Raw genomic sequence first — 13,915 nt, 5'->3', positions numbered from 1 at the left:
GTTCCGAAAAGTGCTCCACCTACCCTTTTCCAACAGCACCTGCCTTAGGGCCTTGGCTAGCAGAACCCTCACATTGGGCACAGGATCTGATGCGAGGCTCAGAAGGCTGGGAAGCAGGTGCTCCACGAACTGGTCCATGGGGATGCACTCCTTGCTCACCACTGCCTGCTCCAAGAAAGTCACAGCCAAAGAAGTGATGTTTTCCAGCAGTCTTCTAGAAACATACACTTCTTTAATCCCAAAGAAGTCATTTCAGAATCTGTAGGTTTGAGGCGTGTGTGTGAATTTTTTAATCTCAAGCACTGCATTTGGTTAGAAACACAGTTAATATTTTGTTATAATTCACTACCAAGCACTGGGTTCCAAGTAGGTTAAGATCTGATGGGCTATGGAGTCAGAAAGGTCTAGGTTCAAAATCTAACTTGGTCTTAGTAGCTACGTGGCTTCAGGTTAAGTGGCTTAACATTTACGAGCCTCAGTTTCCTCATCTGTATGATGACTGGTCTGTTATGCAAGGCATCTAGGAGTATGCCACCACACTGCACACAGCTGACCAGTAAGGATCAAGAACCCTCACCTGTCACTCACGGTGGCTATGCTGTCAAATGACAGTCAAATCTCAAACCATAACCCAATGCCCAGACCTCTGTAAATAATCAGTAAACACAGTCCTGTGATAACCCTCAGCATGTGCACACAGCTTCTCCACTTACAAGACTTTACATGTATCCTCTCACTTAATTCCCAAGACTAGCCTTGGAATTCAACAGCAGCCTGGTTTTACAGGTGAAAACAATTCATTTCCAATGTGGTGGTGACAGCCAAAGGTCTCATCACCACCAAGTGGCAGCAGGGTGGGGACTGCAAGCCAAAGTGTGGATTCTAAGTCCTGTGGCTCTTCTAGTACAGGGTAATTTGTGTCGTGGTAAATAGGCGCTGTGATGACCAGTGCCAGTGTTCCCCAGGTGCCAGGCACCACGCTAGGTAGCTTAGATCTGTCAGCCCACAGAAGCCCATAACAACACTAGAAAGCAAGCACATATTCCTGGCCCCCTTTAAGCAGTGCACATGGCACCCAATGTGTAGTCTTTTACCCCTCACCCTTCCCATTCTTCCCCCCCACCCCGAGTTGCAAGAGTCATTTCAGATTTTCTAATCTCAGAAAAATAATTTAAAAATAAAAGCAAAAAGTGTTTCCTTTAAGCTTTCTCTGCAAATTGACTTGGAACACTGACTTTTCCTTTACAGACGGCCGTGCTGTCAAGTCTGTGGTTTTGAGTTTGCTGTTCACTCCGCCATCCACTGACCTCAGAGCAGACTGCTATGGCACCCCTGTAATGTCCCACTGGCCCAACAGGGGGCGCTGATGAGTCATCTGGTGCCCGTGGTCATCAGGGACAAAAAGGAGGCTTTGGTCTGGGGTCAGATACGGTCCCCCAACCCAGCTTTATCGTACTATCAACAAAGCTGGGTGGCAGGTTCACAGCGATTCATTACACCATTCCCTCTACCTTTGTATATGCTTGAAAACGTGCATAATAAAGTTAAAATGTTTAAAACAATACTTTAGCAGAAAAAAAATTACAGGTTTACGCTTCCTGTGTGATCATGAACAAGTGACTTAACCTCTCTGGGCTTCAAATGTTTCACCTAAAAGAGACGGTCTAAAGGTAGACAGGTATGCTGTGCTCAATACACATTACTTTTTTTTTTTTGAGATAGAGTCTCGCTCTGTTGCCCAGGCTGGAATGGAGTGGTGCAATCTCAGCTCACTGCAAACTCCACCACCCGGGTTCAAGCGATTAGCGATTCTCCTGCCTCAGCCTCCCAAGTAGCTGGGATTAAAGGCACCCACCATAACACATTACCTTTTATTAGAGAATTAAATGTATGGCATGATGCCTGGCACACAAGAGGTATTCAAGAAATAGCAGCCATTATCACTACCTTTGCCCCTAGGCAAACACAAATCACACCCTCATTTCCAAGAGGCTGAGTAGACAGGGCGATCTGGGGAGCTGGGCAGGATGATATGAACTCTATGTATGATATAACTCTAAAGAGGTTAACATCTCTGCCCCAACCCCCCGCCCAATTCATCCCGCCGTCCTTCCAAGGCCACTGGCTAAGGTGAGGTGCAGTGGTGGACACCAACCTGGACAGGATGGGAGTGGACTGTGGGCCTGACCCTTACCTTACTGGATGGAAGTGGGGAGAGCAGAGGTTTGTCCACTCTGTCTTTAGCATCTACAATCTATCTGGACCACGGCAGGTATTCAATCAGTATCTACGTGGTGAGTGAGTATGCCTGGGGTACTCATTCACCAGTGGGGAAGCCCTGGGGTAATGCTGGGCAAGTCCCTTCACCACACTGATTGGTCCCAATGTCCTACGAGATGAGAGGGCTCGGTAAGTAATTCCTCAGTTCCTGGCTAGTACTCCAGGGCTGAGATTCTCTGTCTGGTAAACTTGATTTCATAACATGGCAGAGTTATACCCAGAGTAGATCCCTGCTCGGGTCTTGCTAACCTGACAGATGAAAGCGAAAGCTTGCCTTCCAACCCACTTAGAACAGTGCCGGAACCTTATGATGAGTTCATGGATGAAATTTAACCCCAATGCACTTTCGCTGTTGGAATAGAACTTCTGCAGAATTGCCACAACCTGTGAAAAATATCAGAAGAGCAAACTTAAAATGCTGCCATCTATTTGAATTATGAATGCTACTCTACATGGAAACTAGACATTTTTATGCACCTTTCCACCTTTAAAATGAATTTATAAGCACAGGAGAAAGTAATTTTTGTCAAGGTCATCATTAGAACACAGAGAAAAAAAGATGTTTAAATATATGGCAGTACATACACATACATAAAGCCCTTCATAGAAATGAAATTTAAAAGGAGACCGACATTAGAAAAATACCTTATTAATCTAAAGGTTCCAAATTTTAGAGCATGTCCCCTCGCTTAATAATAACTAAATCATTATCTTTCAGAACATGACATTTTTATAAAATTTTAATACCATCAGAGTATCTTAAAATCAGTATTTTCAAATGTGATTTTTTTCCCCAGTATCCAGCTGATAAAACCCACAGAAAAAACAGAATCAGCTTTTCTATAGCAGAGTCATTGCTCACTAAATATTTTTCTACAAAACCACGCTGTAAATCAACCTGTATTTTAAAAAACACTAAGCTATTGCTTAAAGGGTTTCATATATAAAATAATTAATCCACAATTTCCCTCACTGAAACATATAACTTAACAAAAAAGCTATCCTACAAATTCATAAAATTATAATATAGTTCCTAATTTGAAAATTTAAAGTTAGTTTCATAGGTAAGCTGACAAATTAAGCCCAGAAAAAAATTAAATAGTTAAAATGGAAGATACATAAACATTCTATTTGTAAAAATCACAGAGCAAATGCCCTGATTCCTTACTAGTTTGAAGGAGATCCACCGAACTTCAGAAACTTTATCTGCACACAACTTTAAGGCAATGTGCATTAAGTAATCATAAACATCATTAGGACTATAGAGTTCCAGAATCAGTATCAGCTGTCTGAAATTAAAAAAAAAAAAAAATTATTTTTGGGCAAAAAAAAAATGATTTCTTTTTACTGTCCTTTCATCTTATAGATAAAAATAGCCAGGCTGGGAAATAAACAGCAAGAGACCTAGCAAGACTTCGGTCTTCAGTAAAATGTATCTCATACACATACAAATCAAACAAAAAGGAAATAAAACTCTGCAAAACAGAGGCTGAGAAATTTACGAATACAGATTTAATATTTCAATTTTAGGTTATCAGTTGAAAAGCACATAAAACTTCAAAAATCAGATAACATAAAAATAGCCAGAAAGTTGAAGTACGCAGAGGTCAACAGATCAAGCCAGCACTGCGAGACTGCACGGCCGCTCCAGGGCTCCTGCATCTGCAAACCGAACCGGATGCTCCTGCTCGCGGCTCGCGGCTCGCGGCAGCACGAGGCGGTTTCACTGCAGCGAGGTCCGCTTGGAGAGAACTGGGAGCGTGTGCTCCTTACTCCAAAAGACAAAAGCATGCAGGAGACAGCTGGCTGCAAAAACCCACTACCAAAGCTTTCACTACTTTCTTAATGGGGATGGGGAGGAGGGCATGAAAATAAATGGCATTATTTTCACCCAGGCAACGAAAGGAAATGAAAAAGAGATGAGGAGAGAGTTAGAACCAGAAGCCAGGAGTGTTGGTAAATACTTTCATATCAAAAAAAAATGTTTAAAAAAAAAAAAAAAAAAAAAAAAAAAAAAAAAGATACCAATATCATGGGCACGGGAGCACAGAATTCATAACAGTCGCCGTGGCTTCAATAAGCCGGGAGATGGGAGATAGGGCGCGCGGGGGGAGATAACGCGGTCCAGAGCTGGCGCCGTGCTGCCTTCCGGAGCAGCCTCGCCCGGCACCGAGCGCGGCCACTTCCCGCGCACCGCCGCTAGAGGTCGCACTGCTTTCATGGAAAACATGGGCCTGTTTTTCTCGACTCAGAACAGGACTCTGGGAACACAGCACAATGATTGCATCCTCTATCTCTCAAATTAAGCAGAATGATTAAAGACCACAGCAAAGAGAAAGGCTTTCGGTTTGCCCCTGGCATCAGCCAAATCATATGCTGAATAGCTGCAAAAGCCTGATGAATTTCTCTGGGGAAGACAATTATTTGAGAGATTTCTAGTTGTAGATGAGAAAAAGGAAAACTATAGACACCGAAATGAATTCTCAATTAAGGTGAAAACTAAGTCCCAAATTCCCTCCACACCATGAAAGGCACATTATATACCTTAGGAAGGGGAGTTACTTAAACTGATGCTTCCACCCCTTCATCATCACTAATGCCTGGAACATTCCTTTTGCCGGCACAAGACAGAATTAAATAACTCCTTCACGAACGAAATAATGTGCAGCTGGCAGGCACCTTGGGGGACCTTTTTATTTCGTAATCATCTCATCTGGGTTAGACCCTTCCTGTCTCCCACGGCAGCTGAAGGGCATCAGGCAGGCTGCACCCTACGGAGAGGACCACGCTCAGAATGTTCAGGAAAGCTGGCAAAAACTGCTCCGATTAATAGAACAATATTGAAGAGTGGGTGATTCATCTTTTATTTGGTTCAAGTAAATTGCCTTCTAGAACAGCAGAACACTCTAATTCCAAAGTGACTCGAGCCCTGTCTTCATCTGAAAATGAATGTCTCCCCGGAGACTGTGGTATTTGTAACTTAGGGTTTTTGGAATTCTGTTTATACCTTAATAAAAACATAATCTCTTTATCTAAAAGAACACTATTACTGCTGCTTTAGAAATCAATTATATGGTAAGAAAATTAAGATTTATTCCATCTAGTTTACTTTCTCATATCCCCAAATATGTTTTTACTTACTCTGCCAGTTCATATCGAAACCTCCAATTCCTGCTGTTATCAGTCACTACAAATTCTTGAAGCTGGTAAAGATAGTCTCTCCTCTTGTCTTCATGAAGCAACTATTTTTTAAAAATGTATACATAAACAAACATGTATAATCCTTCAAAATGACCCCAAATGCCTGCCTTTATTCTGCTTCGATTAGACATTTGTCACTGGCAAGAACTTTTGCATCTCCCCTGCACCTCGTAGTCTATTACCCAGCGTGGCTGTGAATGAACATTGCAGTGCACTGACATCAAATGCATCCCTGAGCGCCTCCAACCTTTTCCCCTGGCTAGGACATGTGCTTATTATGTATTTCTGAATGCCCCTGAGGTTTTCCTGCTTTTGTAATTTCCTAAAAACCAAAACAAACAAACAAAAACCCAGTCTGTGTGTGTTGGGAAGACAGCCTGCTGGTGCCGCTTCCAGGGAGCGAGGCTGCTGCTGTGCCCCGGGGGGGAGAACCTCGGCCCAGCAGCACACACCAGTCTGCTAAGGGCAGCTCTTGGTCGTGTGGATGAGAGTAATTAGTTTCTCTAGGTCATTTTTAAACTCATCATTCCTTTGCAGGGGGATGGGGGGGAGCCAGAAGGGAAGGAGCAGCAACTTGCAGAAAAGGTGCTTCGTGAAGAACAGAGTTGGACTTCAGCCCAGGCTCTTCCCCTGGGTGACTTCTGAGCAAGTCAGGTCACTACCCAGGGGTCTTGGTTTCTTCTTTTGCAAAGAGTATGCCAGGCTATGTGTCTACCATCTTCCACAAGGACAGGAAAATTAGGAGAAAAAAATTAAAAATATTTACCCATCACTGAAAGAACACCCACTTTCAGATTCTGGGTGGTACATTTCAGCTAAAGAAAAAGCTAAACAACCACATTGTTTTTTTCACTGACACAATACACATCCAGGGCTTCCCACATCTGCTTGGGAAAGGGGAGGCTTGTTTTTTGCTTTTAACCCTGCTTCCTACCTTTAGAAAATCATACAGGTGTTTAAGAACTCCTATGCGCACTTCATCCAGATCCTTTAAAAATCCATTGAAGATGGGCACCAGGTCAGCTGCTGTTAACTGATCCCCAAGAATCACAGCCAGCTCGTGAATGGAGAAGGCTAGGGTTCGCCGCACCTTCCACTAGGGGTGCACAGCAGACACACGAATCACGACAAGCCAGTGCAATTCAACCTCTTCCACATCTTATGTGGCATTTTTGGAGCAAAATGAATACTACCAGGTGTTAGCCACTTAAAGCTTTATTTCATCACAGACCAGTAAATATGCCAATTTAGTATCCACATAAAATTCACGTCAATGAGCCTGGCTGCAGCTTCCCTCTTCTCCCTAATGAGGTGACCCACCTCCTTCTGTACGTGCCTCTGAAAAGGCTTTACCTGTACATCAGAAGCCAGTGTTTCATATGTATCTTTCAGGCAATGCCAATTCTGCCTGCCCAGGGTCAGCGCCACCCCTGGGAGGCTGTAGGCACAGTGTGTGGCGATGTCAGTATCGACAGTCTGGGCTCGAGCTGGGTCAGTCATGGACACATACTGATCTAGCAGCGGCTGAGGTATTATATCCTGCGAAATGACAGGGAAAGGAGGCCATCATGCGTGCAGAAAAATACTCATGAAAAACAAGGAGTTTGGAATTGAGAGGTGGAAACAATAAAGCAGAAATGTGAGAGGAACAGGAGGCCTTCCTAAAGCCAAAGGGCTTCGGATTGCCAGAGTTTTCTCCAGGCAGTGGGTTTTCAATTTTGATTGAAGTGAAAGCAACACCCAGAACTCATCTTTTTCAGATTGGCACAATATTTGATATCATGGAGAACAGTCTAGACAGCAACGTCTGCTTAGGCTGGTACAGCCAGCTTTTGAGAATGGAGCCTTGCTTCTCTTTTCTTACAACTGCCCTGAGAACCTAGCACCTGAGACCTTATACTCTGATAATCATGCCCATGTTTTACCAACTGATGGAATACGGCCACCATGTGACATCCCCCCATTTATGTTTATCTCAGTGACAGCAATGGGTCCCAGTGATTTCAAACATTCAAGGAAACTTACAGTAGCACAAGAAGCCAACCCACAAGACAGAACTCAATCAAACAGTCCAAGAAAAGAAGCTGCCAAAAACTTTTCAAACAAAAAAAACAACAGCTTCAATAAACAGATACTGATTATCATTGTTAGATGTCCTATTTTTTCTCATATTAGTTTATTTTATTAAAAACACTATTATAGGTTGTTCAGAAGACCAGTACAATTAATTTTTTTAAGTTAGAAAGAAAATATAAGCAAAATGAAATATGAGCTAAAATATGTAATCAACATTGATGGAAGAAAAAATATTTGGTTCCAACAGCCATTCTTAAAGTTAAGTTTCAGAAAATATACAGTTTCAGTTGCTTTTTTTTTTCCCCCCCCAAGAAACAAACCTGTAATTTTGATTTATTCTCTTCAAGTGGGGTGGGATCCTGCCTCTGGTCCATCTCCAGATGGTCACTGGTTCCATTTCTGTGTTCACCTGCATCCTGCAGAGGTGATTGGACATGTTAACCAATTTGCTCCAAAGGAATCAGCTGTCCTGTCACTTCCCCTTCAGAGTCCTTTTTCAATGCCAGAAATTACTTCTGTAAGCCAAGGCAAGAGCTTTCCTTGAAGTCAATGGTATCTTTTCAGATGTTAAAAACTACATTTGCACAGTTACATAAGATATTATATAAATCAGTTCTTGCAAGTATTAAGGAAAATTGATTTAATACATTTTAATTTCAAGACTGCTGCAGGTCCTTACAGAAAGACAAAGGCCAAAGTGAAAGCAGTGAGGAGCAACCCTGTGAGTTTGCATCCACTATTCCTTATGCCTAGCGACTCCCTGGTATGGCCAACCAACACCTTTAAGTAATATTCACATGTTTAAGGAAGGAAGGGTGAGGTCTGCAAGAAATGGTAGAGCCAGCACCTCCAGCATTTTTGGGAATCAGGGATTGCAGCAATGGTCGGCCTCTGAGAGAGGATGGGGGCTGGGGAACCCAATGAAAGTGACAGAACAGATGTGGCTGATACAGGAGTATTTACTCAGAAAATGGTCCTAGATTTTTCACATGTACAAACACTCCTAATGTTTGCTAATGAACCTTTACATTAGGTTAACAATTAAAATGAACAAGAACATTCAATGGTGACATACTGGTCTCTGATCATTGATTAACACTAACTGGGATGGACCTGACCTTCTCCTTCAACCATACATGGATTTCCTTGAAATGTCATACTGTCTACCAGCTTAATGGATTCTGACAAATCAGCTCAATATATGATCCAGAAAAGTCGATTAATACACCAATAAATGCGTCGTTTGCTCTGAGGCACACCACCAGAACCTTCAATTCCCAAGGTTTTCACCAATGTGTACTGTTTATTTTAACAGAGGACATGATAAAACAAATATTTTGGTATCATAGCCTAAGACCTCAATTTCTCCAAGTTAATAAATTCACATATAGTAACAAGATGTGTCATTGGAATCACTATTATCCCTTTAGAAATTAATTTTATTCCAAAGTCTTCAGTGCAATCATACGTGCAGCACTTACTCCAGGAGCCAAATCAAGGCTTAAGCAAAGCACCACAAGTCATGGCACCCCTAAAACGTATTGTGAGTTCATTTCCCCAAAAAAGCCCCAGAGGGACACCAAGGGTGTGGAGTCCCCCAGCCCAGAAGCCTCCCAACCACAGCGTTTCTCCCTGTTGTCTTGTGCAAGTGAGTATCTTCCTCATGGTTCTTGAAGTTTTTTGTTTCTTTGCCTTCTTTTGCAACAGGAAGCATCCTAAGTAATCCCACTAAGACCCTGGAGTCAAGCTGCAAATTCAAGGGCTCTGCCCTCCCACACCATAAAACAAAGGCCCCATGACACAAACCCTTTCAAAGCCTCAACTCAAAAGACTCAACCAGACCCAACAGGGAGGAATCTGTTCTCTCTCTTTTTTTCTTTTTACCTCTGTCTGTGATAAAGAAGTCAGTATCACATCCCCACCAAGGTAAACGTGGTCACGCCCTTCTACTTAACACTTGCATTTTTGCACTCTAGGTAACGAGGTTGACAACAATGAGCTTTCTTACTAATGTTTTAGCAACAAACCAGCAGGAGAGGATATCATCTCATTTCTTACTAATCACAGATAATCTTAACCAACTCTTACACATTTTATGTTTGAGTTTTAAAACGCTTTATTTTGCTTTACTAGAGCAGGCCTAAGGGGTGAAGGAGGTAATAAGTTAAATCACTGAAATCAAATTATAAACTGTATGAATAGAGAAACAATTGGTATTGGGGCCCTGGAGACCATGAATTTGAAGAGATTATTCATCATAGCACATGATAAGGGCAGGGTGCTATCCCAATGACTTTATGGCGACAGCCCCCTCCCTCATTTTAATCCTCTATTCTGAATCCTAACTGTGGAAGACCCCAACTTAAACTGGTCCAAGTGGAAGCTTAGTAGAAACTAGAATGGCTCAGGAGCCTCCAGCTACAAGAGGGCTCCCCCAAACTTCTGGAGAAACCTGAAATAAATAAACCGTGGGCCCCTCCTCACTCCAGCTTTGGGGCCCTGGTCTCACAAGGAGCTGGTTCCACCCACAGGAGAAAGGGGGGTCACTGGTGTTTTTTCAAAATCTCTCCTCTGAGAAACAGTGTGCCAGGACCAGCACTGGAGCACCCACGTATGCCAGAGCTCCTAGCAAACGGGGCTGGTGTGACGGCCACTCTCGGAGGCCTCATCACCTTGAAATTCCAGGAACTGCCTGAATTCACTCTCCACTATTATTAAAACATGTCATTGTATGTTAGCAGTGACACAGAGCATTTACGTGGTTAATCTCCCCAAAGAACAAGTTCTTGTCATCTCTGGAGAAGAGGGAAGGTACTTTCTGGTGCCCACCCCATTTTCGTGGGAGCACATCAGCACTATCAATCACCTGATTGATTGGTTGTCTAGTTATCCAAAACATGACCTTAAGAATAAAGTGAAATTTGCCATTTATCATCTCTGCTGGGATATATTAATAAAAGAAAATGCAGCTTTGTGATTTCTGTCACATCGTTGGTGGCTGAGGGATAGGGCAAACACTTACTGTGCTTTGTAATATCCTGGCCACGGAGAGCTCATTGTGAGATGATGAAGCCGACAGAGTGATCTGATTGTCAGAGGCAGAGCTGGAATCTGAAATGGACACTTCATTTAGACCTGCTGTCGGCTTGCTCTCGGGTTCATTCACGGAATCAAGCTGTGCAGCTTTCAGTGCAGCGGATAATACCTGAACCTGAGCTGTAGGAAGAGAAATTTCAAGAATTTTAACAACTTTATTTGGTTTGTGGGAATTTACTTCAGAGAAGTCTTGAAAACAACATAATCTGCACTAAGCTACACGGTATGGGTACGCTACGCTGACACAGATCTGTTCTGGAGCGACGGCGCTCTGGAGCCTCAAGACAAGCTCTCAGCAAGGTGGTGATATTTCCGGCCGTTAATAATAACTATCTCAACTAAATGCCAGCCATGTACAGAACATCAAACCTGAACTTGAAAAGTCTCACTTAGGAAAACTCCAAGTTTGACTCCACCATGTTTCACAGAAAGAAAGCATGATGTCACTAAACAAGGATGACTGGGAGGTCCACCCACTCAGTGAAGGGTATCCTGCTCCCCGATTTATAAAGCAGGACGGCTACTTTCTCACATATACACACACACATGCATGAAGACATCCATTTACACACAGATGAGTAATGTTCTCACTCAGCCCCAAAGGCTGCCCATTCTTTCTGTCCAGAGTATGACTGTTTGAGATTCTCTGAACAATAAAGATAACATATTTCACATACCTTTCGTAAAAATAAACTGGATGTTTTAATGTCCCCAACCTCCCAAAAGACACACACACACACACACACACACACATACACACACACACACACATTACTTCCTGCATCCAGCTTCTAATAGTTCAATTTGGTGGACTCCAAGATTCATCAAAACAGTGAGAGCTTGTAGCTGGCTCTGCGCTGTGCCCAGGACAGGTCCCACCTCGCCAGTGCCACACACCAGGCCCTTCCCAATGGCCTGAGTGACATCTCCTGCCTGCCATAGCCACTTCACAAATAAAATGCATCACTTATTTCTGAATCTTCTGGGATCATGGATCCCTCTGAGCTCTGAAGAAAGCTACAGGCCTTTTCTTACAAAGAAATTAAGTATGCACATACATTCAAGATTTTACAAATACTGAGTTCAGGGAACTGAAAGAACCGTCTGAAACTCATCCCCTGACTTCTCTGAATGGTGGGCTCTCAGTCAATCTCTAAAGCCCAGGCCAAATGTCACCAGCTACATGAGGGTCTCTCCCAGACATTTCCTCTGCACATCGCATCCCCTCCATCCCCAGCCCTCGCCATGTCCTACCAGGTGGCCGCCTACACAATCCCCTTAACCAGCTCACAAAGGCCTCAGGGGCCAGTCATCACTGCCCAGCCCCCAACCCAGGTCTTAGCACTGGGGATTAAGGCAGCTTCAGTACTGTTTTCCAAAAACAGACCTTTGTTTATGGCTATTAGAAGTGGTATGTTACGTGTGCCCATTCCTTCAGTAAACACTGATTTAATTTCCTTCATAAATTTAAGGACAAAGAATAATCACAGGGCTAACGGAATTTTCACATTTCCCTTCCCGAAAGCTTCACAAATCTTTGCCCAGCAACAGCAGCAAGTGTTGTTTTTTTTCCAATTTCTCCAACTCAAGGAAGAATACAAATATAGCACTGTTCAGAGAAAGAAGACTCCCGATAATGGATACGGATTGCAAGGTCTGGCTCCCCGATCAGATGCTCAGTGGAAGCACTAGTCATCAAATGAAAAATACCCCAAAGAAGTAGTTGTACTTTTCTTTCCTGTACAAAGACACGAACCCTAAAGTTTAGCTAAGGACTGCGTTAATAGGCTCCAAAAGGAGCGCCATCCTTGGTTGTTCATAACTAGAAAGGGCATCCTATGTGGGAGATGATGTAACAGTGTGTCCAAGGAGCTAATAAAATTTCTCCTGCTACAGAGATGCCCACGAACTATCCACTTTTCTATTAGAACTGACTGCAGACTGTGTGCACGTCCACCTGCAAAATTAGGAAGCAAAATCCTTGCATAGGTATCTGCACAGAGGTATTGCTGACGTTTCGAGCTGTGCTGAGACTAACCAAGTCTCTCCCCTCAATGCACGCACAGTATAAATGAACATAGATGCACATGCACATGCATCAGCACACAGGGCAGCAGAAGAAGGAAATGGCAAAATGCAACACACAGCACAGAAACATCCCATCTTCTCTTCAGCAACAATCAACAACATTTACCTTGAACATCTGGATCATTCAGCATATGCTCCTGCAAACTCTCAAGGACTTTCTGGATCTCACTCTGGGCCACACAGCTGTTGTGCACAGTCTTGGGTCTGCTGCAGTCATCCTCTTGAGGCCCAGCCTCACTCAGAAACAGCTCTAAGTCCTTGCTTATGTCAGGGAGAGGAGTTCGCCAATAAAGAAAATCATTGAACAAATCCTCAGCATTCCCTGGGCAGGCCCAGGAATCTGATCCAGGGTGGCTGCTGATGGGGAGGTCATTGATATCAGAAAGCTTTGAGAAGGCACTGGCCTCTGTGGAAAGCCTGGTCAACTCAGCCCCAGCCAACACTGAGCTTTCCACGGGGTTTTCCGTTAGGCCATCAGAGCTACTGATAGGAGAGAAGTTACTGGTTTTCGCTGAGGTACCTTCCTCAGGTAGCTCTGGCTCCATCTGCACAGGCTTTGTTGAACTAGTTAAACCGAGAGAAGCAAGCTTTTAGCACTGTGTAATACACTGAAAGTCATAGGGAAACACATGAGATCCACGTCCTCACCTAGCCCTCCATCTCCTGGCTGACCACTTGCCCCTCTTCGTGTCTCCTGATGTCAGCAGACTAAAATCTCACGAGGACAGGAGGTTTAGTCAACCCCCACTGCCCTGCTGGGAGTATGAAGGGCACTGCAAACACCACCTGAAAGTTCAGCCAGTGCCTCCACTTTCATCCCAGGGCTGAAGCAGCCCCAACTTCTGCTGAAGCACCTTTGGCAGATTTCATCCATTTCCTGCTGGTGAGTACCTCCACCAGGGGGCAGGCATTAGAAAATTAAAGGCGCTGAAATGGATAAGAGCTGGCTATTTGTTAACCACTTTGAGGTCTTGAGGAAGACACTGCCCATGGCCTGCCATACAGCAGGAGCTCAATGAACTCTGATGGAAGAGGGATGGGGGGAGAATGGGCCAGCCTTGGAAGGATCTGTATTCTGTGAGGCATCAGTTACCCACTCTTATACTCCTGCATACTAGCAACAATGGAGAGGTGTTTACAAATGACCTCAAATAGGATGGTTAGTGTATACCCA

General features: G+C 43.7%; 1 protein-coding gene across 1 annotated transcript in view; it reads right to left on the bottom strand.

Annotated features, from left to right (window-relative positions):
• Positions 1-13,915, bottom strand: part of LOC108309935 (serine/threonine-protein phosphatase 4 regulatory subunit 1-like) — a 78,945-nt gene that overhangs the window by 3,775 nt on the left and 61,255 nt on the right. The window contains 11 exon segments of the mRNA XM_037741353.1: positions 24-165; positions 2,530-2,664; positions 3,449-3,569; positions 5,422-5,522; positions 6,416-6,577; positions 6,835-7,020; positions 7,878-7,973; positions 10,580-10,773; positions 12,848-13,010; positions 13,064-13,092; positions 13,094-13,305. Of these exon segments, the coding sequence (XP_037597281.1) occupies positions 24-165; positions 2,530-2,664; positions 3,449-3,569; positions 5,422-5,522; positions 6,416-6,577; positions 6,835-7,020; positions 7,878-7,973; positions 10,580-10,773; positions 12,848-13,010; positions 13,064-13,092; positions 13,094-13,305 (1,541 nt within the window).

Source organism: Cebus imitator, unplaced genomic scaffold, assembly GCF_001604975.1.
Source record: "Cebus imitator isolate Cc_AM_T3 unplaced genomic scaffold, Cebus_imitator-1.0 Scaffold99, whole genome shotgun sequence".
NCBI lineage: Eukaryota > Metazoa > Chordata > Mammalia > Primates > Cebidae > Cebus > Cebus imitator.
Note: the sequence above shows the minus strand (reverse complement) of the source record. Positions and strands in the feature narration are given on the sequence as shown.